The 25,803-nt window shown below is 42.2% G+C and overlaps 2 protein-coding genes across 2 annotated transcripts; one reads left to right on the plus strand and one right to left on the minus strand.

Moving 5' to 3' along the window:
• The first annotated feature begins 891 nt into the window (after positions 1 to 891).
• Positions 892 to 17,886, plus strand: ints6 (integrator complex subunit 6). The gene is made up of 18 exons (XM_076156829.1): positions 892 to 1,332; positions 1,471 to 1,548; positions 2,040 to 2,189; positions 5,901 to 5,990; positions 6,427 to 6,610; positions 7,718 to 7,843; positions 8,456 to 8,607; positions 9,003 to 9,155; positions 9,465 to 9,597; positions 9,769 to 9,863; positions 9,962 to 10,072; positions 10,243 to 10,461; positions 11,400 to 11,526; positions 11,649 to 11,791; positions 12,816 to 13,002; positions 13,474 to 13,845; positions 14,799 to 14,892; positions 15,725 to 17,886. Exons 1-18 carry the CDS (start codon positions 1,222 to 1,224, stop codon positions 15,816 to 15,818), a joined length of 2,619 nt encoding a protein of 872 aa, XP_076012944.1. The 5' UTR covers positions 892 to 1,221; the 3' UTR covers positions 15,819 to 17,886.
• Positions 17,887 to 18,450: 564 nt separating this feature from the next.
• On the minus strand, positions 18,451 to 24,296 carry serpine3 (serpin peptidase inhibitor, clade E (nexin, plasminogen activator inhibitor type 1), member 3). Its single transcript, XM_076156865.1, has 9 exons — positions 24,206 to 24,296; positions 23,348 to 23,622; positions 21,742 to 21,975; positions 20,623 to 20,865; positions 19,916 to 20,114; positions 19,538 to 19,638; positions 19,299 to 19,385; positions 18,800 to 18,883; positions 18,451 to 18,683 (listed from the first exon to the last, which is right to left on the minus strand). Exons 2-9 carry the CDS (start codon positions 23,610 to 23,612, stop codon positions 18,631 to 18,633), a joined length of 1,266 nt encoding a protein of 421 aa, XP_076012980.1. The 5' UTR covers positions 23,613 to 23,622; positions 24,206 to 24,296; the 3' UTR covers positions 18,451 to 18,630.
• Between the last annotated feature and the right edge of the window lie 1,507 nt (positions 24,297 to 25,803).

The following is a 25,803-nucleotide window of genomic DNA, read 5'->3' on the forward strand; positions in this document are numbered from 1 at the left end:
ATGTCCCACGATGCTTGCCACATTAAGCAAATTCTATTGCGCAATCGCGTATGTGTAGTTAAATGTCACGTAGTATAAAGCGCTTAAGTGGACTTGCCTGTCAGGACGATGTGTACTTCATGTGGAGTGTGAAGTAAATATGCCATCTGTGAAGTATGGAGAAAATACAGTCAAAGCACATGACCATATGTTGTGTTGGCGTATAACTTTACCCAAACACTAACATCCATTAGATGCCAACTTGGCCAACATAAGTGTACCTTGTATCAATCGATCAATCAATCAATCAATTAATCAACCACTTCACCGTTCTGTTTTGAGTGCTTTCAAGTGACTTATGTGGCTCAACCCACATGAAAAATTATCAATCATCATCAATTATCAAGTAGAAATATGTTCTGTTGTGTGAGACAAGTGCTATTATGTCAGCAAGTAATTTCAGTATTTTTTCCATCCGTTAACATGTCACTGTTGTCGATTTAAATAATGGCTATGTTAGCTCGAGACTTAGTGGGCTGTCCATCACACTGGTCCACGCCCGTGCATATGGTGAACTGATTATGTAATCAGCCCCTATGGCAGATACAGACTTACACCTAAACATTATACGCTCAGAAATCACCGCATTGCTCCAGCAAACTGTGCAGACATGTGTTATAGTGTTTAACGTGTGTTCACTATAGTGTTCTTCTTTTGCGTTCCAGCTCTATCGAACAGACAAGCATGCGCGTGGGACTCCGTGGCTTTGGCCTTATTTGGATATGGTAATTGGTCACTTCAGACAGCCAATGATGGACCGAGAATGTATGCACGTGACAGTGAAAGACCGCTGGGGAGGCGGGGTCAGGCGCAGAGCTTAGGTTAGAACCAGCGGACAAGACACAGCGCGTTCAGTGTAGGGAGAAGCAGGGCTCACTGTGAGGAGGAACTTAGTTGCTATGCAACTTAGGAATATTTTAAAAATATTGTAAAAATTACCAAAATCCCTCTTGAATCAATAAGCTGCCCCTACGGTTTGAGGTTTTCAGTTTAGTTTATCTGGAAAGGGAACCTTCACTCACTGTTCTTACACTTTTTTTGAAAGAATTTGTGAGACAGACAGTTAGCCAGCTAGCTACCTAGCTAAGAGCTGATACAAGCGGCAGGAGAACAAAAGATTTTTTGCGTTTTGGTCGGTTGAACTGACACCAAGTCCATGCAGAACGTGTCATTAGCATCACAATGCCCGTTTTACTTTTTCTGGTAGACACGTCCGCTTCAATGAACCAGCGCTCCCATCTGGGCACTACCTATCTGGACATAGCAAAAGGCGCTGTTGAGACTTTTATGAAGGTACTGTAACCACGGATCACATTCATGTTGTGAGATCCCAAGCGGGATTGCAGTTCAAATCATCATTGTACTGTTGAAAGCTCGCCTGTCAAGCGTGATCTCTCGATAACGGTCAATAATTGTCTACTATTTCCACAGCTCAGAGGGAGAGATCCGGCGAGCCGAGGGGACCGGTACATGTTGGTAAATTTTGAAGACTTTCCGTGCGGGATAAAGGTAGAGTTTGCTTTCAGGTCATGTCCAGCTTTACATTGCGCAGATTGACTGTCCTTCCATCGCTCCACTACATTGTGATCATTACATCAATTGTGTAGAGAAAATCTTCAGCAGGAGCTTTCATACCCCCTTTAAAACATGGCCGACATTTTGTTTCAGTGTGAGCAGCAAGGAACTCTGGGTGTTATTTATACAGCGAGGTGATGTCTGGGGGGAGAAGGAGGGGTGACAGACTAGCCTACTTTACTTGTTTAGACCAATCTGACAGTACACATGGAGACTTTGCTAATCGTTTATATTTTTGATCTGTTGGCACTAGGCCGATTAAAAACAGAGTCTTGGCTGCTCTGCCGTCGGATGAGAAGCTCATTTTAATAAGCATTGTGCAACCATTAATTTACATTCATATAGTGAAATACTGATCTCTGCAAAAATATTACTCAGTTTTATGCAAGTTATTAACCACTTTTTTTCTTCTTTTTTTTCGAAAGGCTGGATGGAAAGAGAGCCATGCCACATTCATGACAGAGTTGAGGAACCTCCAAGCAACAGGACTTACACCTATTGGCCAGTCCTTGAGGACCGCATTTGATTTACTCAATCTCAATAGATTAGTGACTGGGATAGACAACTATGGACAGGTATGTGTTTTTGAAAAGGCAGAGAAGAATTTAGGCTCATAAAGTGCCATGATAAGGTACTATATACCACCACAGACCCTCCACACTCCCCCCTTTCCCCAGTCTTACAAGCATCAACCACCTTAATATTGCCCCCCCACCCCCACCCCCCTGCACACTCATGTTCATCGCACACTGTGACAGCCACAAAGTAAAAGGAACAACTCACATTTTCATGCCATTAGCCACTATTGATCTCATCAATTTTGGTATCTTATTTTATTCCTAGCATCTCTGCGCTCTTAAATCTGAACTGTCTCAATGCTAGTATCGACTGTGCAGGGTGAGGATGGTGCATTAAGCTCTGCTATCGAATACGTTTTAACGTTGAGGATCACTTAACAGTCTTCCAAGTGGTAAATAGTTGTGGCAGACTCCAGCTGATGTCATTTGTAGGCTTCCAGGAGATCTTGTAACTGTTGCAATGGCAAGATAAGTTTATGTAGTATATTTTCCCGATTAAGCCCATCTATTACTTAGTGAGCAAATTCATGTCTTCTGATTTTTGTTTTCAACGGGGTTGTTAGAAAACGGAAAAAAGGGCTTTGGAAGTAGGTTCAGTAAAACCTCACCACAAGAAAGAGTAGCGTAGGCATTTGGCTTTCAATCATTTATTTGTTTTGTTCACAAAATTATGATTGCTAACATATTCAAGGAAAGAGTTTATAGTGAAAATCTGATGCAAGACAAAGGGTAAATGCATTTTTTAAATAGAATTAATCATGCAGGTTCAATAGTTTAGTTTTGGAATAAGAAACAAAGACTCCTTGAGCTCAAATTTATTTTGCTCCATTTTACAATGTGACTCGATGTCATCTATCTTGGTTCTCTAATTTCCAGCTTTATGCATATAGATAATGCAAGTATAAATGTACAGTAGTAAGTATTATCAGGCACAAAAGAAAGTAAGCCAGTGTATCACAAAAATATTCTGGATCTAGCCGCATTTTAGTTTTAGCAATATGAGGCTAAACCATCATATTGTGATTATTGAGAAGAAGATGGAAATTGCGGTTTTGATCTATGACATGATAAATGTCATGATGTGTGACTATGGCTGAAAATGCATAAAATCACTCTACCAAATGGTTAAGTCTTATAACTAAATCCCAAAATTAGACACCCTTTTGATGTATCAAAATGAAATTGCTTTAACAATGCAAGTTCTTACTCCAACCTTAACCTCATTTACACAAGTGTTGATATTTTTATAAGATAATAAGGTAAACTTTCATCGTATCTTATCTTGTAAAAATATCAACACTTAATATACATGGACCTTAAACAGTTTGTAGTCTGTGTATCGGGTAGATCAGTCAGAAGCGCTCCTATTCTTTGCGCATGCAGTGCATGCAGATTATTTAATTAATTAAATCTCTGCCTGTCATGATTTAATAATAGCCCGTTTTGATGATTTGGTTATTTGCATATCCTTTTCCACTGCAGAGGTTCCTCTGCTCAGTCTCATCAGGGTGGAAATGAGACGTGTTTTCCAGTTCTAATTGTGGTGAAGTTGAAGTGCGAGCAGTAATGGATGTGTTGCTGGCATTTCAAATGCAAAACCTCTGAGGTCAAGGTTAATGTATACAGCTTCAATAATGTATGGCAGATGTTATCAGGGAGTTTCAGTGACGATTAACACACACTATCTGGCTGGTAGATGCAAGCACAACATGGACACACAAGTCTTGTGACCACGTGTGTCATACACCTTGGTCAAGCTACTTAATTCTGCACTGCCTTTTATGATCCGTGTCTTTTCTTCTATAACTAATGACAATTCCATCTAATTATAAAGTACAGTCCATTTATAATGACACTTAAATAATCATTCATCTTTGCCTCATTACCATCCACCACCCACATGATTACTGATGTTACCAGCAGATAAAAGCACCATAGGATTTCTGTTCAAAACTTGACAGAAGAAATGTAAACAGTGGGTATATTTCACCTCACATGAGTTGCTGCTTCCTTAATGTAACATTTCACCACTTAGGTCAAATGGGGTTTTCATGTGAAGTGGAGCAGAGGGACAGTATTATTACTGAACCGTGATGCATATAAAATCTAATACGAATCAACAAACATTTCTTTAAAGCTGGTGATGACCTGTATGAAAACTACACACACTCCCTCACAGTGTCACGTGCACCCAATGCTCTGTGTCCTCCCTGCCATTAAAGGCAAAAATGTGATTTAAGCGTGCATATGCATGGAATCACTGAGGAAATACAGGTGAAGGTGGCATAATCTGAATAAGACTTAAGCATGCCTGAATAAATTGATTTCCAATTGTATTATCATGCATTATTACTGAAGAAAGCATACTTTTATTTATATGATTTATGCTGGATGCATGGCGTTTGAAAGATCATTTGTCCTCTTAATTGCAGTCTTACTTGTATATTGATCATATACATGTAATATATGATCAATGAAGCAAAATGGAACAGTGCACAAGACACTCAGTGAGCGTGTTAGAGAGGGAGAAGACGAAAGGGTGCGATACATGTGGAGGAGTTAATATTGCCCCGGAGTGCTTCTGTCTACAGTGACAAAGAGCCCTGGAGGTTGCCAGGCGCCTGAGACAACGCTCCCCTGGGAGATAAAGAGGTTTATGGAGGCAAGAGAGGAGAGAGCCAGGTAGTGGCTTATCCTGACACTGATCACATTTTCATGAGGAGACAACTCAAAAGGATGTGAGAAAGTGGAACCATGATGACAGTGACAAATATGACAGCTGATGATGGGTTTACAAGTAAATATGACACTTGGGGTTGTGAACAAGGACTCATTATTCCACCACCGGTGTGGATCGCTGGGGTTGTGCTTGCAAACAAAAAGACTCTCCTGCACAGACAGAGCTATGCTATTGTATGGTGTGTGTGTGTACCAGGAGCACATCTGGCTGTGGTTCCTTATTGTTGACTTGTTTCAAATTCCCCAAAACAACAACAGCCTTTTTGTTAGTGTTTGACAGTGATGAAATAATGGCTTTTATAGAAAATTAGCCCCTTGCCAGTTTAACTTGTTAACATCCCAGGAATGTACACAATTAAAGATTTTTGGAGAGGAAGGAATCCTAGGTTGTCATGGATACCGGTGGTAGGTCTTGGTTGTATCCTGGGTTGTTTACTTTGGTTTGATTGTGTAACAGTATAAACCCATGGTTCAGCAGAAACAACAGGCTACAGGTTGCCAAAATGAGCTGATTCACATCTGCTAATGATTGCGATGCCGTCAGGACAGGGTGGGCTCCGGCTCTGGCTCCGGCTCTGGCTCTGGCTCTGGCTCGGGCCGGGTCTCTGCAGAAAATCCAGGTTTACTGTCTCATCGCTGACAGTTATTGTTGTGTTGCGTTGTAGTTTGCAGTGTTAACTCACCAAATAGCAGAGGATCGGATAAATCGTGATGAATACAGTTCCACTTCTGTCTCATTTTTTCATCAGTGTGCTGTGCTGATATCATGAGATATTGCTGGCTAAAGCAGAAAATAAGTTTCATAGATTTTGCTGGCACTGTGCAGAATAGAGGGTGATGAATCTCTGTAAATGCCTTTTTGTCTATTAACATGATACATTGCCTTTTGCACTGTTGTGAATTTGAGATTGTAAAAAGCACTAAATTGTGACTGTCATCCTCTGCAAACTGTATATTTCTCTTTTACAGGGAAGGAATCCCTTTTTCCTCGAACCTGCCATCATAATCGCCATCACAGACGGCAACAAGTTGACTAGCGGCAGTGGAATCCAAGAAGAGGTCAGAAGCATGATTTACTTACAACATACCTTTTCCATCTGAATCCAGGCCTCCTGTTCTTATCAAATATGAGTCATAAATAAGGTCAGAGGGGATTGTAGCATTGTTCACACTTCAAACACGTAAGAGAATTTGCACTTTTGAGAAACAAAGCTGCCACAATACAATTTGTGGCGTGGAAGTGAATTCCATTTTAGTCCCTATTCAGAGTGGACAAAAGTTCTGTTCGGTGAGAAAGTTTGACCTCAATTGCAGCTCTTCTGGCACAGGCATTCAAAAGTATCTCAGATGTCTATAATATGCAAATTTCTCTGCATGAAGAGTGTTGAAACTGTGGAGGTGAAACTGTGACCCCCCAATATTAGTGTTGGTGCTGCCATGAATTGCATATTTGACATCAAGCTCCAATTGTTTACCCTCTGTTGCCTCCGTCCAGCTGCACCTGCCCCTGACCACGCCGCTCCCCGGAAGCGAGCTGACCAAGGAGCCCTTCCGGTGGGACCAGCGCCTGTTTGCACTGGTGCTGCGCATCCCAGGCATCAGTTCAGTGGAGCCTGAACCCCTGGGTGGCGTCCCCCCTGACGATTCACCCATCACACCCATGTGTGAGGTCACCGGAGGTAAGATCAGGGATAAATCTTTATCCTGATAAATTGTCACATACTTGACACTCTTGACTACAAGTGTCAATCCAATTATGATGCTTTGGTCAGTTGTCTGGGGGTCTATGTGCCCTGCTCAAGTGCCTTGCTCAAGTGCTGAGATCCACCCACACACATTGTACATTTAGAACTAGAGTCCAGCTGAAAATAACAATCTGCTGACAGATTGATATTGACTTCTTACTGCATTTGGGTTTGACAGTATGTGTTTGCACGTTCATGATGTGTAATACTTAAGTTTCCTGTTTAGTTTGCGGTTGAGAATTCTTTTGTCATCTAATATTTACTCTGACTGTCGTCTGCAATAATAATTTATCGTTCAACATGATATGTGAAATGAATTATTCAGCACAGTGATTAAAATGTGTTTTTAGAGGGATTTTAGCCAAGATATTGTAATCAACTTTATCAAAGTATCAACCACCAGACTAAATACACTTCCTGTTTAAATCTGGAATTTTTAGATTTGAAGAATTAGAGAATAAGCTTTGCAGCAATAATGAACGCCCTGATCAGCATTGTGAGCAAATATTGTTGTGGAAGCAATAAACTAAACGAATAAGTGCCTGCTTGGTCAACAGAGCTGTGTGTCCCTTTTTTAATCTTTTATTAAGATTTGCATCTCATTCTGGTTTTACTGAGATGGTAACCTGTCGCAGCGTTAAAAACACTGTTGTTGTTTTGTCAACTTTAACATGGAAGCTATACTCATGGATTTTGCCTTCACTGAGTTTGACCAAAGCTGTTTTCATACTCAGCGTTCCTTCCTGTTACCGCTGATGGCAGATAAGACACAATGCCACTGGCTGTGTGAGTCCGTGGGCACATAAGAAGGTCACTAGAGGTCAAGGTTGAGGCACTTAAAGGAGCAGGCCTGACAGCAGACCCAGGACTCTCAGCTGTAGCTTAATATGCATACATAAGGCTGTAACTAATGTGTAAAGCCTGTCAGTAGTGTAATTGTAATGTCAGTGTAAAGGAATGTCCTATAATGTCATTTGATTTGACATTGTGTGTGTGTGTGTGTGTGTGTGTGTGTGTGTGTGTGTGTGTTTGTTTTTGCAGGGCGTTCCTACAGCGTGTTTTCCCAGCGCATGTTGAACCAGTGCCTAGAGTCTCTGGTGCAAAAGATCCAAAGTGGGGTGGTCATAAATTTTGAGAAGACGGGACCAGACCCAACCCCACTGGAGGGTAAGGGGACACGTCTCTTTGACTTTGACTTGACCGCAATTTCAAAAGAGTTGTATTGTATTAGTGAAGAGCCCATTCTTCTCTCTTTGACTTTTATTCAAATTCTCTGAGATCTTCTTCTGCTGTTCATAAACAACTAGCAGACATATTGTTGTTCTTTTAACGCTTATTTATCTGCTGCACCAAAATGTCAGCTTCTACAATTCGTTCAACTTTGGTTCAACTGACTCCCTGTTATGAAGCTGAAATCATGCGTATCTTATTATACAGGCTGGAATTTTCCCTGTTTTATGAGATTATTTTGATATATTCCTTCACTTAATCCTTATCTTGTTCATTTTACACTGTATTTTATTTATGTAAGACAAAAGCAGCTCTCGTTAAGTCACCATTAACACAATAAGTGAAGCTTCTTTTCTTAAATGTGATACTCATGTATACTCAGTAAAGTAAAGACAAATAAATGCATTAGCTATTTAGTTTTTGTATTGGTGCCAAATGTAGATTCTTTTTGTTGATCTTTGTATCTTTTGTCTTAACCAGCTGATGGATGTTTCAGCTTTGAAGTTGACCTCAGGCTCCTCTCTGTCTCTTGTCTCTGTGCTTACCCAGATTGTCAGAATGAGCCGGTGAAGTCCGGGCTCCAGCCTTGGCACTGCTGTCACAAGCTCATCTACGTACGGCCCAACCCTAAAACCGGTGTTCCCATAGGTCACTGGCCCGTCCCAGAGGCCTTCTGGCCCGACCAGAACTCCCCCACACTGGTAGGAAACACTCCATTCATCATTTGTTGCTTTTTTATGAACAGTTTTAGCCGGAACCTTAAAAAAAATGTTTTTGCTTGGTCACTATAAAATCTTAAACTATGTTCCAGTGTAATGTGTGTAGGGGACAAATGTGTAGTATACAAGGCAGTACAACATAAAGAGTTCAATGTATTGAACAGTACCAAATGAAGGTAGAGCATCTCCACGTTTCCTATAGAAGTGATCAGTATCATCAGTCAATCACATACATCAGATATACTATGTTACTAGACGCACCTGCTTAATGTTGAAATTGGAAGCAAAATGGGGAAACGTTCTGAAGTTATGTCATAATCCTAATCTGTAAGTGTAAAATGGTAATGATCCCCTAACCGTCCCTGTGATCCTCCTAGCCCCCCCGCTCGGCCCACCCTCACGTCCGCTTCTCCTGTGTGGATGCCGAGCCCATGGTGATCGACAAGGTGCCCTTCGACAAGTACGAGCTGGAGCCCTCGCCTCTCACACAGTACATCCTGGAGAGGAAAGCTCCGCACTGCTGCTGGCAGGTACCACAGTACAACACACACACACACACACACACACACTATTTTGTCTACACACATGCTATTCAATACATTGTGAAAACGTAAAGTAAGACAACTTACTAGTGTCTGCGAAACAATTGAAGTCATTTGAGTTTGAAGTAACGTCTTAAACAGAGGGAGCATTTCAAACAAAGGTTGGACAGAGATGAACATTAACCGACGCCACCTTATGGTATCCAAACTGCCCCGGTCATTCTATTTCATTTCATTGTGTGAGGTTCATAGAAAGAACCCACTCTCCCTCCGCTCATTCACTCTCTTTTCTTCCAGGTGTTTGTGTGTAACAGTGCCAAATACAGTGACCTGGGCCAGCCCTTTGGCTACCTAAAGGCCAGCACAGCTCTCTCCTGTGTCAACCTCTTTGTCATGCCATACAACTACCCAGTGCTCCTGCCACTTCTGGGTAAGACTATGACGATGACGAGTCGTTTACGTGTCACCTTTGGGATCTGCATTTGTTTTCAGTTCAAATATCTAAATTCATTATGATTGGGGTTACATTAAGATGTGTGTTATACTGCCAGCAGCCATGACACTCACTTAGTTTCATGTTTTTCCTTTTCATTTATTACAGACGACTTGATCAAAGTGCACAAGTTTAAGCCCACAATCAAATGGCGACAGTCCTTTGAGAACTACCTGAAGACCATGCCTCCCTACTACATCGGGGTCAGTGGACGCACCATCATTGTTCTGGCTTTTTTTTCTGCTTTTGTTATCAATTCAATAACATATCTTGTGTCTTTATTGCTGTGTCATTTCCGTAGCCACTGAGAAAGGCTCTGAGAATTATGGGAGCACCGAACCTGCTAGCAGACAACATGGAGTACGGCCTGAGTTACAGCGTGGTCTCCTACCTCAAGAAGCTCAGCCAGCAGGTTTGTTCACTTCTGCTCACATCTGCGGGCACGTTGCACTGAAAGAGCTCACAGTTTTGAATCCAACTGTCATGACGACTCGTGTGTTCGCATGTATGCAAGTTTAACAATTTGTACTGTATGTTAGTCCTTTGCACCCTCTAATGTACTTCACTCGCTCACATTTCCAGACCAAAATTGAGTACGACCGCCTGATCGCCTTGATTGGTAAGAAGCCACCACCGGATGCGGGCATCAAGGTCCGCTGGCGGGGCGGGGGTGGTCTTTCCCTGGCTCAGCGGAGGGACTTTACCCAGCAGCTGCTGAGTGTCACAGGAGTTGTCCCGACACTGCCCATGGAGCTCAACGCAAAGGAGTTCCAAGGCTTTCACCTGGCACAGTTCACCTTTGTAAGTTTGGAGTTTGTTTGTTAAAGTCGGACCATGCTTACTGATCACACTGAGCTTTTTATGAGCAGTATATTTGTTTATTAAGGTTATATTAATCATTACAGGTTTGTAGCTATCACTTTTTTCAACTGATTAATACTCAATGTATAGATCATTACATTATCCTCCTCAAATTGCTTTTTCATCTGAACAACAACCAAAGACATTTTAAAACATTCGTATCATGTTTGTATGAAACATGATATCATAACATCAAATCTAGAACCAAGAAACTGAAAATCCCTATATTGTATACAACAAAACGGTCTTGTTTCTTTAACTTGTTTTTTTTAATTGCAAATGAGGCTGCAGTTCCAACATCCAGTGTCAGTTTGGGGGCATAGAAACCAAAACGCAGCCTCACCGGTGTTATGTGGAACATGCAGAACATCTAAGAGAGAAGAGCGTAGGGCCTTGGCACGAGTACAAAAAGAAAATATTTGTTGTCTAACCAAGCAAGGTCATTCAACGCTAAATAAGAAAAATAACAGTCTTAAGAGACGGATGAGAGCGGAACCAACTTTGATCTTTCTTGAAAATTCTTACTTATGAAATAATTGGCTCATTCTTCAAAAGTGTTCTATCTCAGGAATGAATCTGCTGTAATCAAACTTCTTGGACATGTGCACTCATTACTAAAAAATGAAACATCAGTCAACCTCACGGTGCTCGAAAGAAGTGGAGGAAAAACGAAAAGGGAAAAGACAAAGAAATGTCAGCTGTTTCTACACTTGACTGCTCTATGGCTTCATTAAACATAGGGACAGGTTTTTATCTTCACACGGCTCAAACACACACTTGTTAGGGGAACTGGAAACCTTTGGAAGTATTATTGGGTGGTTCAAGCATTACTGCGTTTCTAACTAGTTTACGTTCCTTCTTTATTCTGTCCTCCGCAGAGCCGAAAGCCCCAGCCCTTTAGGAATCCCTACGACATCTCCCGGAACCAACTGCTGGACCAGCTAAGCCGCATGAGGAGGAACCTGATCAAAACCAGTGCCTGTTCTTTCACAGGACACGATGCAGGTAGGCCACTGTGCATTCTGGCTTTGTTCACCCTACTGTTACAAATGTGAAACTAATGAAAACATATGAAAGGTTCTAAAAGCAAACTATATAACAGCCTCCTGTGTCCTTGTTTGTTCCAGACCAGCTCCATAGTGTGCCAATTGCCCAAATGGGTAACTACCAGGACTTCCTCAAAGCTGCGCCACAGCCTCTTCGAGACCCCGACCCTGAGCAGCCCAAACGTCTGCACACATTTGGCAACCCCTTCAAACTCGACAAGAAGGTAAATTCCGTACCTAATCCTGAAACGTGTCAAAATGATTCTTTACCGGTTCAAAAATCACAGAATGGTCAGAGGCCATCAGATGACTTCAGAACTAAACGAGACTATCACTCCACAAGTAATCTGTGAGAGAGAATTGTTTTTCAAAAGCACCTCATCTTGTTCAGGGAAATGCTGAAGATGCCTCATTGTGTTGGGCGGACTGAGCTGAATATTAAAGCTAGAAAGTGCTTTTCTCAAAGGAAATGTGGTTTGATTGACTGAGATGCAATTAGAAATAACTCTTAAAGAAGCAGGAGCTGAAATATTCTGAAATAGTATAGAATGAAAAAGTTTGAAGACTCACAAGTGCAAAGTTCTATGTTCTAAACAGTTTAAAGCACTTGTCTGCAATTTCCTTTGTTCTAAGAATTGGCAAGTACTAAATTTGTACTAAAAGTGCTATTACAAACTATTGACTCCTAAATAATAAGTATACAATTTAATGTACTACTATGTACCAAGTTAGGTAACTACTAAGTAAAAAGTAGTAAGGACGTAGTATAACATGGGACTAAACATTGGATGGTTGCTAGGGTGTATGAAGTGGTTGCTGTGGTGATTCCGGCTGGGAATGTGTGTTTCTGAGAATTCCCGCTGTCACTTACAGTTGCTGTACATTTACTTATGCATGTTGCCCCAAAAGTCGTGTTAAGTGGAAACAAATAATAGCAGTAATGTAAGAGAGCAGGAAAGCAGTAAGGGATTCCGTTTACCACAAACTTCCCCAACACTGCCAGTTCCTTACAGTTCACATCTATCGTCAGTTTGTCAAACACAGCCCACAAAACAGTGTTAACACGTGTTACAGTCGCTGAGAACCTTCCAGTTTTAAAACAGTGACTACATCTCATTTGGTGTTTTACTATTGTGTTATTGTTACTTTCTCCTTAGTGAAGACTTGATGTCCCTCCACCACTGGCAGATAATGAGTTAAATATGTTTCTACCCTGACACTGATGTTTTCCCCGATTGTTTTTCCCAGGGAATGATGATCGATGAAGCGGATGAGTTTGTGACAGGTCCTCAGAATAAGGGAAAGAGGCCAGTGGAAAGTAACAACATCCAAGGCGGGGGGCCCAAGAGACGTCGCTGCATGTCCCCTCTGCTGCGCCTGGGCAGAGCATACACACCCCCAGTGAGCCCTCCTGCCAGCCCCCGACCTACATCTGGTAAGGTTCTCACACTCTATCCAAAGGTGTATCCAATTTTCTTGACCCCCCTCGTGTGTGATGGGTTGGAAACGTGAATTGAATGAAACACTGATATGTTTTGCACGAATCCTGTAATGCGTCCTCTTGTGAGCGTGTGTGTCTTGACTACCACCATCACCTTCCTGTCCAGGTGGTGCTGGTTGTTAGGGTGTCAGTATTTACAAATGGCTCTTCCAAATGTATGTACTCGCATTCTACAACATAATAATAAATTTAGTACATGTGCCAGTAAACAAAACATAAAAAATCCCAATTTCCCAGCTTGCTCAACTTGCAGGTGAAGTGATTGTTTATTGCGACCGGCCAACATGCTTTCCCCCTTTGTAGCATATCTAAACTATCCTAATAAGTAAAAAGACAATGGCATAAGTGCTTAATAATAGAAATTGACCTGTGACTAATGTTTCCTTCAAACCTTTGCACCTGCAGACATGGATGTGATCGACGGAGCATCAGAATCAGACCTGATCATCAACCACCTGAATGACAACCACTACAGCCCAGAGGAGACATCCGACTCCGAGCCCGATCAGCCCTCGGGCCTCATCCACCACCAAGAAAACCACGTCGACGAAGATCCCCAGGACCATCGGCACGGCGACGAGGAGGAGGAGGAGAACGGGGGACACCTGGAGGACGAGCTGGACATGGATAGCGGCGGAGGAGTGGTGTTTCTCGACGACCAGACGCCACGTTTCCTTTCCCCCGAAGCTCTGAAAAAGCACATACACACTGAGACGATGAAGGTCAATAATGAGCTGAGGGCACTTATCACCAAGGAGATCAGGAAACCTGGCAGACGTATGTAGTCGAAAAAAAAACTATTTGGGGCACAAATATAGGGACATTATAATGTTATTAATATACAGAAGCACAACTTTAATAATGACCTTGGATGTGAATCAGCACCTTTTTGAAACTGTTCAGGAACATGGGAACAAAACGCTGAGGAGGCAAGCAAGCTAATGAATCCACAACAGGGCTGCAGGATCTTACAGATTGTGATTATTCTGAGAAATATCGCGATTCCGATTTCATCTCATTTAGAGGAACGAACCAGATCCAGTGATTCTTCCCCCGGGGGCAAGGCACAGCACATTTTCCGTCTCTCTGAGCTCGACCCACGCATGATTTGTTTAAACACACCTGTGCACTCGATCTAGAGCCGGTGACTCAAAAGTGCTTGATTGGCAGAACACACAGCTAATGACGTTTTTATCTGCCTGATCTGTAAACTGTTTTGTTCCACTCAGGCAGTCCAGATGTCTGTAGTGGAAGAATGCCCATGGATGTGAAGAAAACCTACAAATACTCAAATTCATGCATTGTTAGGGTCGTGGGTCGGTGTAGCCTAAACTGACAAATATACAGCCAAGAAAATAAGCAGCTGTCTACAGACAATATGAAAGAAGTAGGAGTAACCCGTCCTGAAGTGAACAAAACCTCTGATTGGTTAATACTCACTCATTTTGAGGATAAGGGTTATGGTTAGGTTTTGGGTTATTTTGCCATATTTGTACAAAAGGAGAAACAAGTACATTTTGGTGTCGCCCTAATGGTGATTATCCAATCCCATCCTTGTTGTCATAGCCACAGGTGGGGAGAGAAGCGGTCCTGTTGTAACATTACTTCTGTTATTCTTCTATCACCAGAACGTTGACAGTATTTAAGCGTGCCGCTGCTTATGTATTTGTCTTGTGATGGATCTTTGTTTGGTTTATTACTTTCTCATCCTGCTCTTTGTGTCTTATTAGACTATGAGAGAATCTTCCATTTCCTGAAGCAGATCCAGGGCACTTTGGAAACGCGACTCATCTTCCTCCAAAACATCATCAAAGAGGCGGCCAGGTAGTTCACTTCTCCTCTTGTCTCATATTGTGTCGATGCGGATCTCAATATCCACCTGACAAACAAACAGTCATTGTTGCGTTTATTTGTTTAGTTTGGCGAAATTTGAGGCAGCTAACAAACAAAAGGTTGAGAGATTCTGAACAAACTGATTTGAAACAACTTAACTTATCAGCTAAAGAAGGAGAACCAGCTGATCTAATGAGTCCACAGTTTCGGCAGTCAAGTCATTCCAATATCACAGTTAGTATGTGTTCATTAAACAACAAGAAAGAAAGTAGTAACAAAAATTGAAATAGAAAAAGAAGAATACAGGTTAGAACACATGTAGAATTACACAATTTGCTAAGTTGTATCAAAAGGAAAAACTGCAAAGTAAGCTTGGAAAAACCATGTCAGCATTCCACCATCCAGGCCTTTCTATCAGTGGTTAGATGGAAGCCGCTGTTTCCTGCCACTTTAACCAAAATGCCAGTAAAGGACTTTCAGCACATGACCAACAAGTAATCTGTGATGTGCAGAAACTAAACTTGAACTCTGGCCTGAATGCCGAGCTGAACAGGGACATGGTAGGTTTGTCTGGAGAATTGTTCAACATACAGAGAGATGCTTATTGGTTTGTCTACGATTATCAATGACCCAATCAAAAGACAACATACACTTACTATACTATTACAGTGTCTTGTCTTTGTCCATGTGATGTTTCTTTTTTTATGTCTAAGTATAAGTTACATTCTGAGAGTCTTCTTCTAAAGGCTGTGTAAAGCAGAAGAACATCTGTGTGTTTGACGCGCGTTCGTCACCTTTTTTTGCTTTGTTTTCCGCAAACAAGGTTCAAGAAGCGCGTTCTCATCGAGCAGCTGGAGAACTTCCTAGAAGAGATCCACAACAGAGCCACTAACATGAACCACCTGGACGCACTCTAATACGAGCTCATTCCCAGACCGAACTTACTCCAGATGCCCCTCCAACCTTCCAGACCCTGTAAACCTCCTACAGATCCCCCCCACCCCATGGAGACGGGACAAGTCGGGATCCAGCTCTCCACGGTGGACCCTCACTCTTCAGTTGTCTTAATGATTTATGGTTGTTTTGTTTTTTTGCTTCGTAGAGAATGATGGCATCGTCGTCCCTGAATGACACTGCGTTTCTCAGTTCATCCATTAGGGGGGGGCGTGAAAAAGTATTTGATTGCTACATTTCTAATGCCTATGCAATGAAACTTGCTTCTAGGACGGTTTGGGTGGTTGATCTCCATTCTGTAAACACTCATCCTGCTTTACTCTCATTATTTCTCCGCCTAATCCAGGCATGAATTCTTTTAAAGGATGCGTTCACTGTTAGTCAAGCCAAAGTCCCCCGTCAGTCCCTTCCACTCCCATCGTTTCTACGTGTACATAGAACAATCTCAGCAAGTGCTTCAGTTTAGAGAGAAACAGAATGAATTGTATTTTCATAAACAAGCCGGCTGGCAGAGTACAGTCAGATACGTCTTTTTATGTTCTACTGAAGAAATACAAACTGCACTTTCTATTTATTTTGCACAACTTCCTGACGTGGATAAAGCCAAGAGAAATAAATTGATTTACCTGATGGAAAGCATCGTTTGTAAACGCTTAGACATAGCTGACTGTTCTGTCTGTTCTTTCATTTTGAAAATTCATTTCCCTGGTTGGAGACAGTGAGGTTGTCTTTATCGTCACAGTGGTGGTCGACGGTTTTTTTTACTAGTCTCAGTTGAGAAACGGTGGCCGTGTCCTTTAAACGCTCAAAGTAGGATGAGACGTTGAATGTTCTGTGTAATCGCAGCTTGGTTCTGAATGTGATGCTTGGTAACGAGGACGTGACGGACTCAAACTGGAGGATTCAGATAGTTTGCATTTTCAGGCGACTCCAGTCAAAAAGGAAGAGAACCTTCCCTCGTCCCCTTTTTCCCCCCATTCTGTTGCATTTTTGTGTGAGAATGAGTCTTAATGCACTTTTCAGTGTTGTTTAGTTTTGTCTGAGACGTTTGGTTTGTTTGTACCACTCCACATTAGAATGCACTCCTCTGCCGGGCATTTAAACGGCCACATCTCAGCTCGCTTTACCCACAACAATCAGAATGTCTTTGGTTCTAATGAATGATTACGACAAGGATTCATTTTTCCTTCCCTTTGTGGAAAAGAAATGACTTCCATTATCGGTTATGTGTCTGCCTACAGTGAAGTTGAGTATGTGACTTGTTTCATTATAGTAGACAAATTGATCCAAAGTGAAATGCTATTGGTTTTGTGTAATGTGGAATCATTAGTTCTATAATTGTGGAAGTAAGGGGACAGTAGTTAGCTCAGGAAGTGGCACTAATGCATCATGGGTAGCAATAACATTAGAGCTGTTTTTACCCCATGCTTTTGTTATTTTCAACATGAAACAGCATTAAAATGTCACACACACACACACCCCAACCCACCCTCTGCCGTGTTGTTGAGCTGAGGTGGATGAAGCTTGTCCCATGTGCTGGTTGCTGCCAAATAATGAAACCCTTTCCCCAAACTTTCTTTTCTAACCACTCAAACCAACTCTTGCTCACTTCAACGGGAATGCACTTGTGTGAATTTGAGATGACTTATTTAATATAACTTAACTACCTTGTCGCAGAACAAAAATTTTCCAAATGTGGGTCACAGCCCGTCTGGTTTTCTCAAATCTACACAAATGTGTAGGAAAAATGTCCAGAGCAGGAGTTGATTTGTGTTTTCAGGGGGGCAGCACTCTTCTGTTCCCTCCCTCCTTGGATAGGGACCAAAATCTGCTATACGTGTCTTTGTTTGTGAAGAGGCCGCTAACTAAAAAGAGTATTTTGAATACACTGTAAAAATGTAAATAACCCTAGAGTACTATTTAAAGAGAATGTTCAGTGGAAATGGCCTTTTTGTAAGTATTTCCATGAATAAAGTTTCTATTTTACACTGTGAAGGTCCATGTAAATAAAGTGCTGCATTGTTCTGTAAAGATGAGCGTTTTTATCATTTTGGTTACGCTTGGGTTACATACAAACACCATCGTTGGATTGAAATCTGCAAACGTAAATTATACAATGTGAAGTTCATTTAAGGCTCATACAAACTGCAAGACCAGCCACCCATGCAGCTTTCACACTGACACACACTTCTTCATGAAACGTTGTAGTCGGGTCAGGCATGATTTAGGGAACAACCTGTGACATCAACTGATCAAACTGATAGAGATGTCCGTTTAGATTTTCAGTTTGCTGGTTGGTCAGCTCGGCCAAGGCAATAAACTTACATGTCATCAATGAGAGAAGAGGCCATAATTGGAGGAGTGTTGGGCCCTTGGCGGAGGTATGTGCTGTAGGTTACTTCTGCTTAATCAGCTTGCTAGTTGCATAAGCATTCGGTGCATCATCTGCCATGCATCCGTCATTAGTTCCAATCATGTACATTCATCTACCTTGCCTTAAATCACAGCACAGGTACAATCAGAGAAGAGGTACTGAGTGTTTCATCACCAGTGAATGATTCTTCATCATGAAAGGAAAGGACCAAAACACAAGAGTGTAAAAACGTGTATTAAAATTTTATTTACAGATATGTACAAAAGTATTGTCCCTCTTGGTGAAGTGTCCATGGCCTTTCCTGCTGGCCCACAAATAAATACCAGTGGTGTAGTGGAGCTAGGAGGAGGGGTGTGTGTGTGTGTGTGTGTGTGTGTGTGCGTGTGAGTGTGTCCTAGTTCCTATGAGGTCTGCTCAGCTGGGTTCATCACTCGTCCCATAAACAAGATGGATCCTGAAATGGAGATAACAAACAGTTAGGCACATAAACGTCACAGTGCTCACCACTTTAAAGTAAATTTAAAGTATGAAGCACAGTGTAAAGTAAATACTGTAGTATAGTAACAGTACCTGTGTTAATGTGACGCAGAAGATATAAGAATGGCCGGTCGGCCTTGAAAACAGGAGCTCGGGAGCGTTTAAGTAGCACCATGGCTGCAGAGGGAAGAAAGAAATAGTTTTTCATGAATCACGTCTCCTACTCCTGGGATTACGTGTTGCTGTTCAAGGGGAAACAGTGTGCAGCAAATACAAAGCTGTGGAAGAGGTCACTAAGTGTTTGGGGGGGCGCGGCGCGGGATAGGAAGAGGAGCGATATGAATAAGGACCGCCTCAGGTAAAAGAACGAAGCGATACTTCTTCGTCTCGCTGCAGGAGAATGAACATCCAGATAACATTATTATTATATATGTATTTTGTTCCCTCTGTTATCAGGTTTGTCTCTCTGTCTTATTGCAGCTCTTCAGCCTGGTTGTTGAATTACATTGTCCCCTATTGCTTTATATTTGATATCGTCTCTCCTCCTCTCTTCTTGGTTGCTGTTCTGTAATCCAGGTATAGAGCGCCTCACCTGTTGCAGCAGCTGCCTTTGTCCCATCTTCTGTCACTTCTATTCTCACGTCATGGAAAGCATCAGACACGTACAAACCCTCCGCCTCTGTATGGACACACACACACACACAGCTGTCAGTTTTATATTACATTTATGGTGAATTTTGTTGAAACTTTAAAGCACCAATCTTCAACTGACATCCACATTTAAAGTTGATCTGTACTTTGACTGTGTGTATAAGAAAGTCATGTATTTACCTGATATGCCTGTGAAGTCAGCAGCTGTGGGGTTAAAAGCGTCACTGAGGCCGATAGATGGTAACACTGACCTCAGGTTGACCTTTTTCTGCATTTTGAACCTGGAAATGCCAAATAGAAAGTATCTTTAATCCACTTCCATATGCTAAAAACTAGCTAAAAACTCAAGACAAGACATACTCAAGACAAGGCTGCTACCAAACAATTTGCACCAATATGTGCGTGTAAGAAGAAAACACCTGATAGTAACTTATGTGGAGACAAAGTTGAGTCTGCTTTATGTAGTATGAAGTTACCATACACACGTGTTTTTGTTTGGTGTCTCAGCGTTTCCCTACTAAATCTAGACAACACTCACTATGAATGTTCCAGATTTACCTGGGTAGGAAAACATCCATCTTGATTCTGCGTAGCCCAGTTTCCCAGGAGGCCAGCTGCCGTGCAGTGAGCTGGGACTCCAAAGAAGACAGCGGGGTCTTCCTCTCACTGGGCAGGACCACCTGCAGGCCCAGCGTGCGCCCCAAGTATGGCAGGTCCAGCACAGTGTAGCGCTGGTCTGACACTGTGCGGAACTGACCTGCCAAGAGGGGGAACGAACAAAACTGCAATCAATTACTCCGTCGACCAAATCAATGACTTGAGTAATGATTAAACAGCACCAACATGCAGTCTATCTGATATAACTACTGCTCTCAGTGATTCAAGGAAATAGTTTCTGACCACTTTTAGTTGCTGTGAGAAAAATGTTAGCAAGTAAGATATTTGGTGTGATGTGACTACGTATTAATACTGATTTCTGCATCTGGAATGTTTAGGTTAAGTAGCTCAACCTTCAGTCTCAAAGGGTTACTCCCAACTTCAGCATGTGACAATGGCCAACTTGCAGTATTATTCATTTACTATTTTGTTTTTGTTTTTTGTTTCAAACGTATTCTCGTAATTTAAAATACTAAAAATGCTTTGCTGAGTAATAACATGTATGTATTTACAGTAAACTGATTATGTGAACAGAGAGATACTATATGTAGATGGATGGATGGTTGATGGACAGACGGACAGATGGACTGATAGATGTACTTTCTTACCAAAGCTGACCTCTGTGGCCTGATACATCATGGGCACCTTGATGGCCGTTCCATCAGAGAGTACAAAGGGAAGGTTTTGCGTGTTGGTGAACAGGAACTGTTTCTGCCAGACTCCCCTGAAGCTTATGGTGTTCACCAGGGCCATCTGCATCCTGTGGCCCCACCACAGGGCCTCTCCCTGGGACTCGCCTGAGCCCGCGAGCTCCCCACTGCTACTTCCTGCCTGGAGGGGCCATGTGTCATCTAAGACAAAGTGAGGAAGAGTCAAAGTTTATCATGAAGGATATGATGTCTGCAATTCATTCTTCAGAAGTATACACAAGTACTTAGAAGTGTACTTGATGATATGACATTAGCGTGTGGGTGACTATCACTATACATACAAAAAGTTCATACTATACTAGATCATCATAGGAGAATTTCACATCGCATTCAAATCTGTAATTGAATTGTATTGTGACATATTTTCTTAGCATAAACCTTGGGACATTGATCGAGGTTAGAGTCAAGTTGTTTGCTATTGATATGTTTTTAAATTGGTCAATGGAACATATGAGTGACAAGAGACTTGTGTTCTACTATCATAGCAGTGGCGTGGTTGCACCATCCTCATTTAATTACACACACAACTTGTGTAGTTAATTTATGTAATACGTGAACATTAATGATGTAATGCTGCTGTTAGCTAGATAAACTGTAACCTGCAGTGACCGTGCCTTGCATTCATAATTAGGAGTGTCCTCTGGGTCATATCCAATGTCATTAATATCACTTTCACCTTTTTCTGAGATAAAATAACTTCAAATATCAACACACACACACACTCCCTCCAGCCCTTTGGCGGTAACATCCCAACAGCTCCCCTAACAGCATCACCATGTAACAGTTCATGTATGATTCCCAGGGACACACTGTACATGCGTATGAATTAAGTCCATGTTCTTTGGAGAAGTAAGAATGCTCTCACTCTGCCAAACACAATTCTACAGAGAAGCAGTTACAGCCATTGTTTTAGTGGGGAGTTTGGTGTGTGGCCAAAGAAAATGTGTCCGAATCCACAATTTTTGTATAGTCCATGAAAACGGTTCCCTCCCCTCGTGGCGTAGCTTTCTCACTCACCATGGCCACGGTTTGGTCCCCACTTCACCAGCTGGCTGTGAGTGCGGCTGGCGTGGCTAAAATTGGCTCGGATCAGACTGGTGTTGGCCCAGGCTGCGGCATGCTGGGTAAACTGGGTTAATAGCTGGACTCCACTCTGGATGAACAAGGTGCAGGTCTGCTGCAGCCACAGACCCTGACTGCTGTTGCTGATGTCGCTGTGTGAATGCAAAAGGAAGTCTTGTACCCTTGCGTCTGCAAAACAGAAGGAGCAGAGGACACGACTTTATACAAAGGTTCCATCTGTGCTATAGATACCTCTGTACTTGAAGTGGTGCCCCCTGCTGGTCGTCCAGATTACCCTGAATAGTTCTCGAATTGTGCTGGTATGTGTCTCCATCTCTCTCTTTTGAAATACTTAAAATAATTGCTTTAGTGGAGGGAATGAGGTGTCAACATTCAATCTGTGACTTCTGTGTGTTTTTGCACTCTAAATACAACTATTTGATTCGATTGATTAACTGACAATCAATAACTAAAGCGTCTGAAGATTGATTCCATCAATCTGTCCTGGTGTAACTCTGGTCCCACACAGGGGATGCTGCGAGAGAATGAGTGATGTGAAAAATAAATAGAAAACATCCCTTTCTTAGTCATCCTGACATGTGACAACAAACAAACAGCTTAATGTTGCCATGGTACCAGAAGGCCGCCATGTGAAAACATTGTGCACATGTGTACAATGCATTTTTTGCCGCCAGTACACGTGTTCCTGTTCCTGTGTGGAGCCAGTGTGACATGTGTGATGAAACAATGACTTAACAGGTGACAGCAGTAACATACGCATGCTTTCATTTAGTTTGTAATGAGACACATTGACCTCCTGACCCTGGGCTGAGCTGCAGGAGTGGTTAATGAGATTAGAGTTGGCGTGGATGCAGGTCTTATGGCTCCAGACACCACTGTGCTCTGCTCTGGTCCACATGCTCAACAGCAGCACCACTGCACACCACCTGGTACCAGCAGCATAGCACCAACAACCTCACTTTCCCAACATGACGCACACAATGCATTAACCAACACATAACCTCTGTTTTTGGTTCCACATTGCATTGATTGGTGCAAATAATATATAATATAATTTAAATTAAATATATTATAATATCTTATATGAATCATAATAATAAATGTTTAATAGATCAGTAATAAGCAACTTTTGGGTTGCCAGGTTGACAGACTGACTGCATTAAAGGCTGCAGAGTGTATTATAGACATGCAATTTGACCTACCAGACCTCATCACACATTCACCGCACTGTGTCTTCCTGCTTCCTCTGATTGATAATGTTATTTTGAAGGAGTTGTGAAAATGAATTAGTCATATTAAAAATGTCTAAAGCTCATCCACTGAGCATGGATGAGCTTTAGACATTTCCACAGGTGGACAGATCATCATCAGTGCAACAACATGTCTAATCAGAGCATAACGCTTATTGAAGTATTTACAAAGTCATTAGTAACAAACTATGACGTGTGCTTTATTAGAAATATGGGACCAGCTCTTGTTTAGTTCAGCCTTAGCCCTTTTCACCTCTATCCAAAAGTGTCATTGTAGGGATGTCTCATACCGTTGACGTGGTATCCGAGCGCTCCCTCTAGCTGTGCCAGCGTGTTGCCACGGGCACCCAGCTGCAGCAGCCCCAAGGACAAAGAGATGCTCACTGGCGACACTATGAGGTTGGAGTTGTTTTCTGTCTCTGAGAGCGCTTGGTAGAAGCTGACAGCGAACCTGGTGTGCAGCTCGGTCATGCTGTCCTGCAGACTGATGCTGCACCGGCTGCTCTCCAGCAAACACAAGCAAACAAAGAGTGAAGCCACAGGCAGGTGACACATGACCCCAGTGCTGCAGACAGAGACACACACACATGCACAAAAGACAAAAAAATACACAGGTTAACTTACTTATATGGAACTACATACAGTGCTTTATACATGTGTGAGAGTGTACAGTAAGTGTTCTACCTTATAATTTTCACTCAAGTTACCTTCTATCACCAACAATCATGCAAATATAGTGAAATGAAAAATTCCTGCAGGTGTATTGGCCAATGGAAAAGATAATTATAACTGATTCTCATTTTAGAGAATCGCCCGAATACAAGCAGACTGTACAGTAACACAGGAGGAGTTAGTTCACCTATTTCATTCTCTATTTCATTCTCATCCTGATCGGGACCACAATGATCACTTTCGCTCATTTGTGTACATGTTTGCTGCTAATATTTAAAGACATTTTAGACTTTTGGTTTTGGTTTTGTTGCTGGATGATGAGCAACCAAGTTGTTCCCACGCTGTCACAAAAGAGGCAAATGTGGGATATAAGAACTATGATAATGTAATGCAGCATCGCGAAGGTGCATGCAGGGCTCCATACACACAGGTTAGCAAGTAAACACTCCACACTGACCTCACGCTGTCTGTCTTACCTTACAGGTGAGCCGGTATCCGATTGACTCCAGGTGTTCAGTCACACTCTCTCCTCTCAGCCAGTCAGTGTGTGCGTGTGTGTGAGCTTCCTCTCTCACTGAAGAGCCCGCAGTCATGGGACCGTGTTTAAAGCGGAACGCTCAGTGTGTGAGGTCTCCGTCGGCGATGTCCGTACCACACGCGTCCGGGATTCCTGCTGCACCGCCGCGGCGCTGCAAGGAGCCTGGAGCTGCTCTCTCTCTCTCTCTCTCTCTCTCTCTCTCTCTCTCTCTCTCTCTCTCTCTCTCTCTCTCTCTCTCTCTCTCTCTCTCTCTCCTCTCTCTCTCTGATGGGGGGGCTACTCTTGCTCTTTCATAGTGACATCACCTGCTGATTAATACTGATTTGAGAAGTTTCCAGATGAGACTAAACACCTCCTGACCCTGATGCTTGAGCACAGGTCATGCCTGCTGTTCCTGTTCCTGCCCTGTGCTGCTCATCATCAGTGGGAAAATGAATGTAAATGATGTAATATATGTGATGGAGTGGTTATTGATCAACACAGTGTCAGCATGTTGGTAAGGTCAGGAATCTCTATGGAGCTAAATCAGGCTATAGCGCTCTTATATAAACACTCCCAATGAGTCTTGATTTCAGGAGCAGTAACAAAAGAACCCTTAAGACCCTTTAGCCTTAAATATTGACATTGATACTGGTTGGACAACTGTGGAGAGAAGAAAAGGAATTTTCTAAAGCAGATGGCTTCCTGTGATGAGCTTGTAGGGCCGTCTCTCCCCAGCTGACCCTCTTCATTAGAGACGCTGAATATCTGCACTAAAATTGTGGACATTTTTTCCCATGAAGGACAATCACGGCTGGTAACCATCAGGTATTTAGTGGCTTTGTCTAAACGGATTCCACTCATTGCTGGGCCGGACTAATTAGTGGATCAGCTTGGCTTGGTTAAACGGAGTCTTCACATTCTTAAAAAACCAAACTCGCAAATGAAGGAACGTGGAATTTAGTGGACTGGGATAAAGCAGAAGAGACGTCATGGTAAATGACCACGGACAAGTGCCAGGCTAAATAAACAACAGCCTTTTCTCTGCTGATCCGAAGCCTTTAGACAAAGGGTTTCAGAGCTAGATGGATGCAGGAAATATGAACTAAATAGAATGTTCTTCTTTATGATACTTAGCCAGTACAGAAGCAATTCAGTCTGCATGTACGTGTGTGTATATGCACATACATATCTATGTGTCTGCAGTATGTTGCAGGTTTGACATCGATTCTATGGCTGTTGACAACCAAATGGTTCACGAAAATAATGACTTGACAAATGAGTAAAGATAAAATGTGAATAAGTATAATATAAGAAATGGATGAACAAATAAAGCACTCATATGTGTGGTTGTGCGCAAGTAAGTGAGTGGGTCTGTGTTTGTGTGTGTGTGTGTCTGTGTGTGTGTGTGTGCGTGCACGTGTGTGCGTGTTGAGAACGAGGATAAATGAAGATGTCCAAGAATAGTATAAAGATCAAATTAAAAAAGAAAATATAAAAAGAATAAGTGATGATTTACAATTTTCTATGAATGGATTAATGAATAACTGTAAATAA

Source organism: Genypterus blacodes, unplaced genomic scaffold (assembly GCF_046128005.1).
Source record: "Genypterus blacodes isolate CSIRO-AG114 ecotype Tasmania unplaced genomic scaffold, CSIRO-AGI_Gbla_v1 ptg000008l_1, whole genome shotgun sequence".
Taxonomy (NCBI): Eukaryota; Metazoa; Chordata; class Actinopteri; order Ophidiiformes; family Ophidiidae; genus Genypterus; species Genypterus blacodes.

Coding starts and splice junctions, on each gene's coding strand:
- serpine3 (XM_076156865.1), bottom strand. CDS start 23,612: ATGTGTCACCTGCCTGTGGCTTCACTCTTTGTTTGCTTGTGTTTGCTG. Junction 21,976..23,347: donor GCTCGGATACCACGTCAACG/GTATGAGACATC, acceptor TCTGTTTTGCAG/ACGCAAGGGTACAAGACTTC. Junction 19,386..19,537: donor TGACTTCACAGGCATATCAG/GTAAATACATGA, acceptor GTGTCCATACAG/AGGCGGAGGGTTTGTACGTG.
- ints6 (XM_076156829.1), top strand. CDS start 1,222: ATGCCCGTTTTACTTTTTCTGGTAGACACGTCCGCTTCAATGAACCAG. Junction 2,190..5,900: donor GGATAGACAACTATGGACAG/GTATGTGTTTTT, acceptor TCTCTTTTACAG/GGAAGGAATCCCTTTTTCCT. Junction 8,608..9,002: donor ACCAGAACTCCCCCACACTG/GTAGGAAACACT, acceptor TGATCCTCCTAG/CCCCCCCGCTCGGCCCACCC.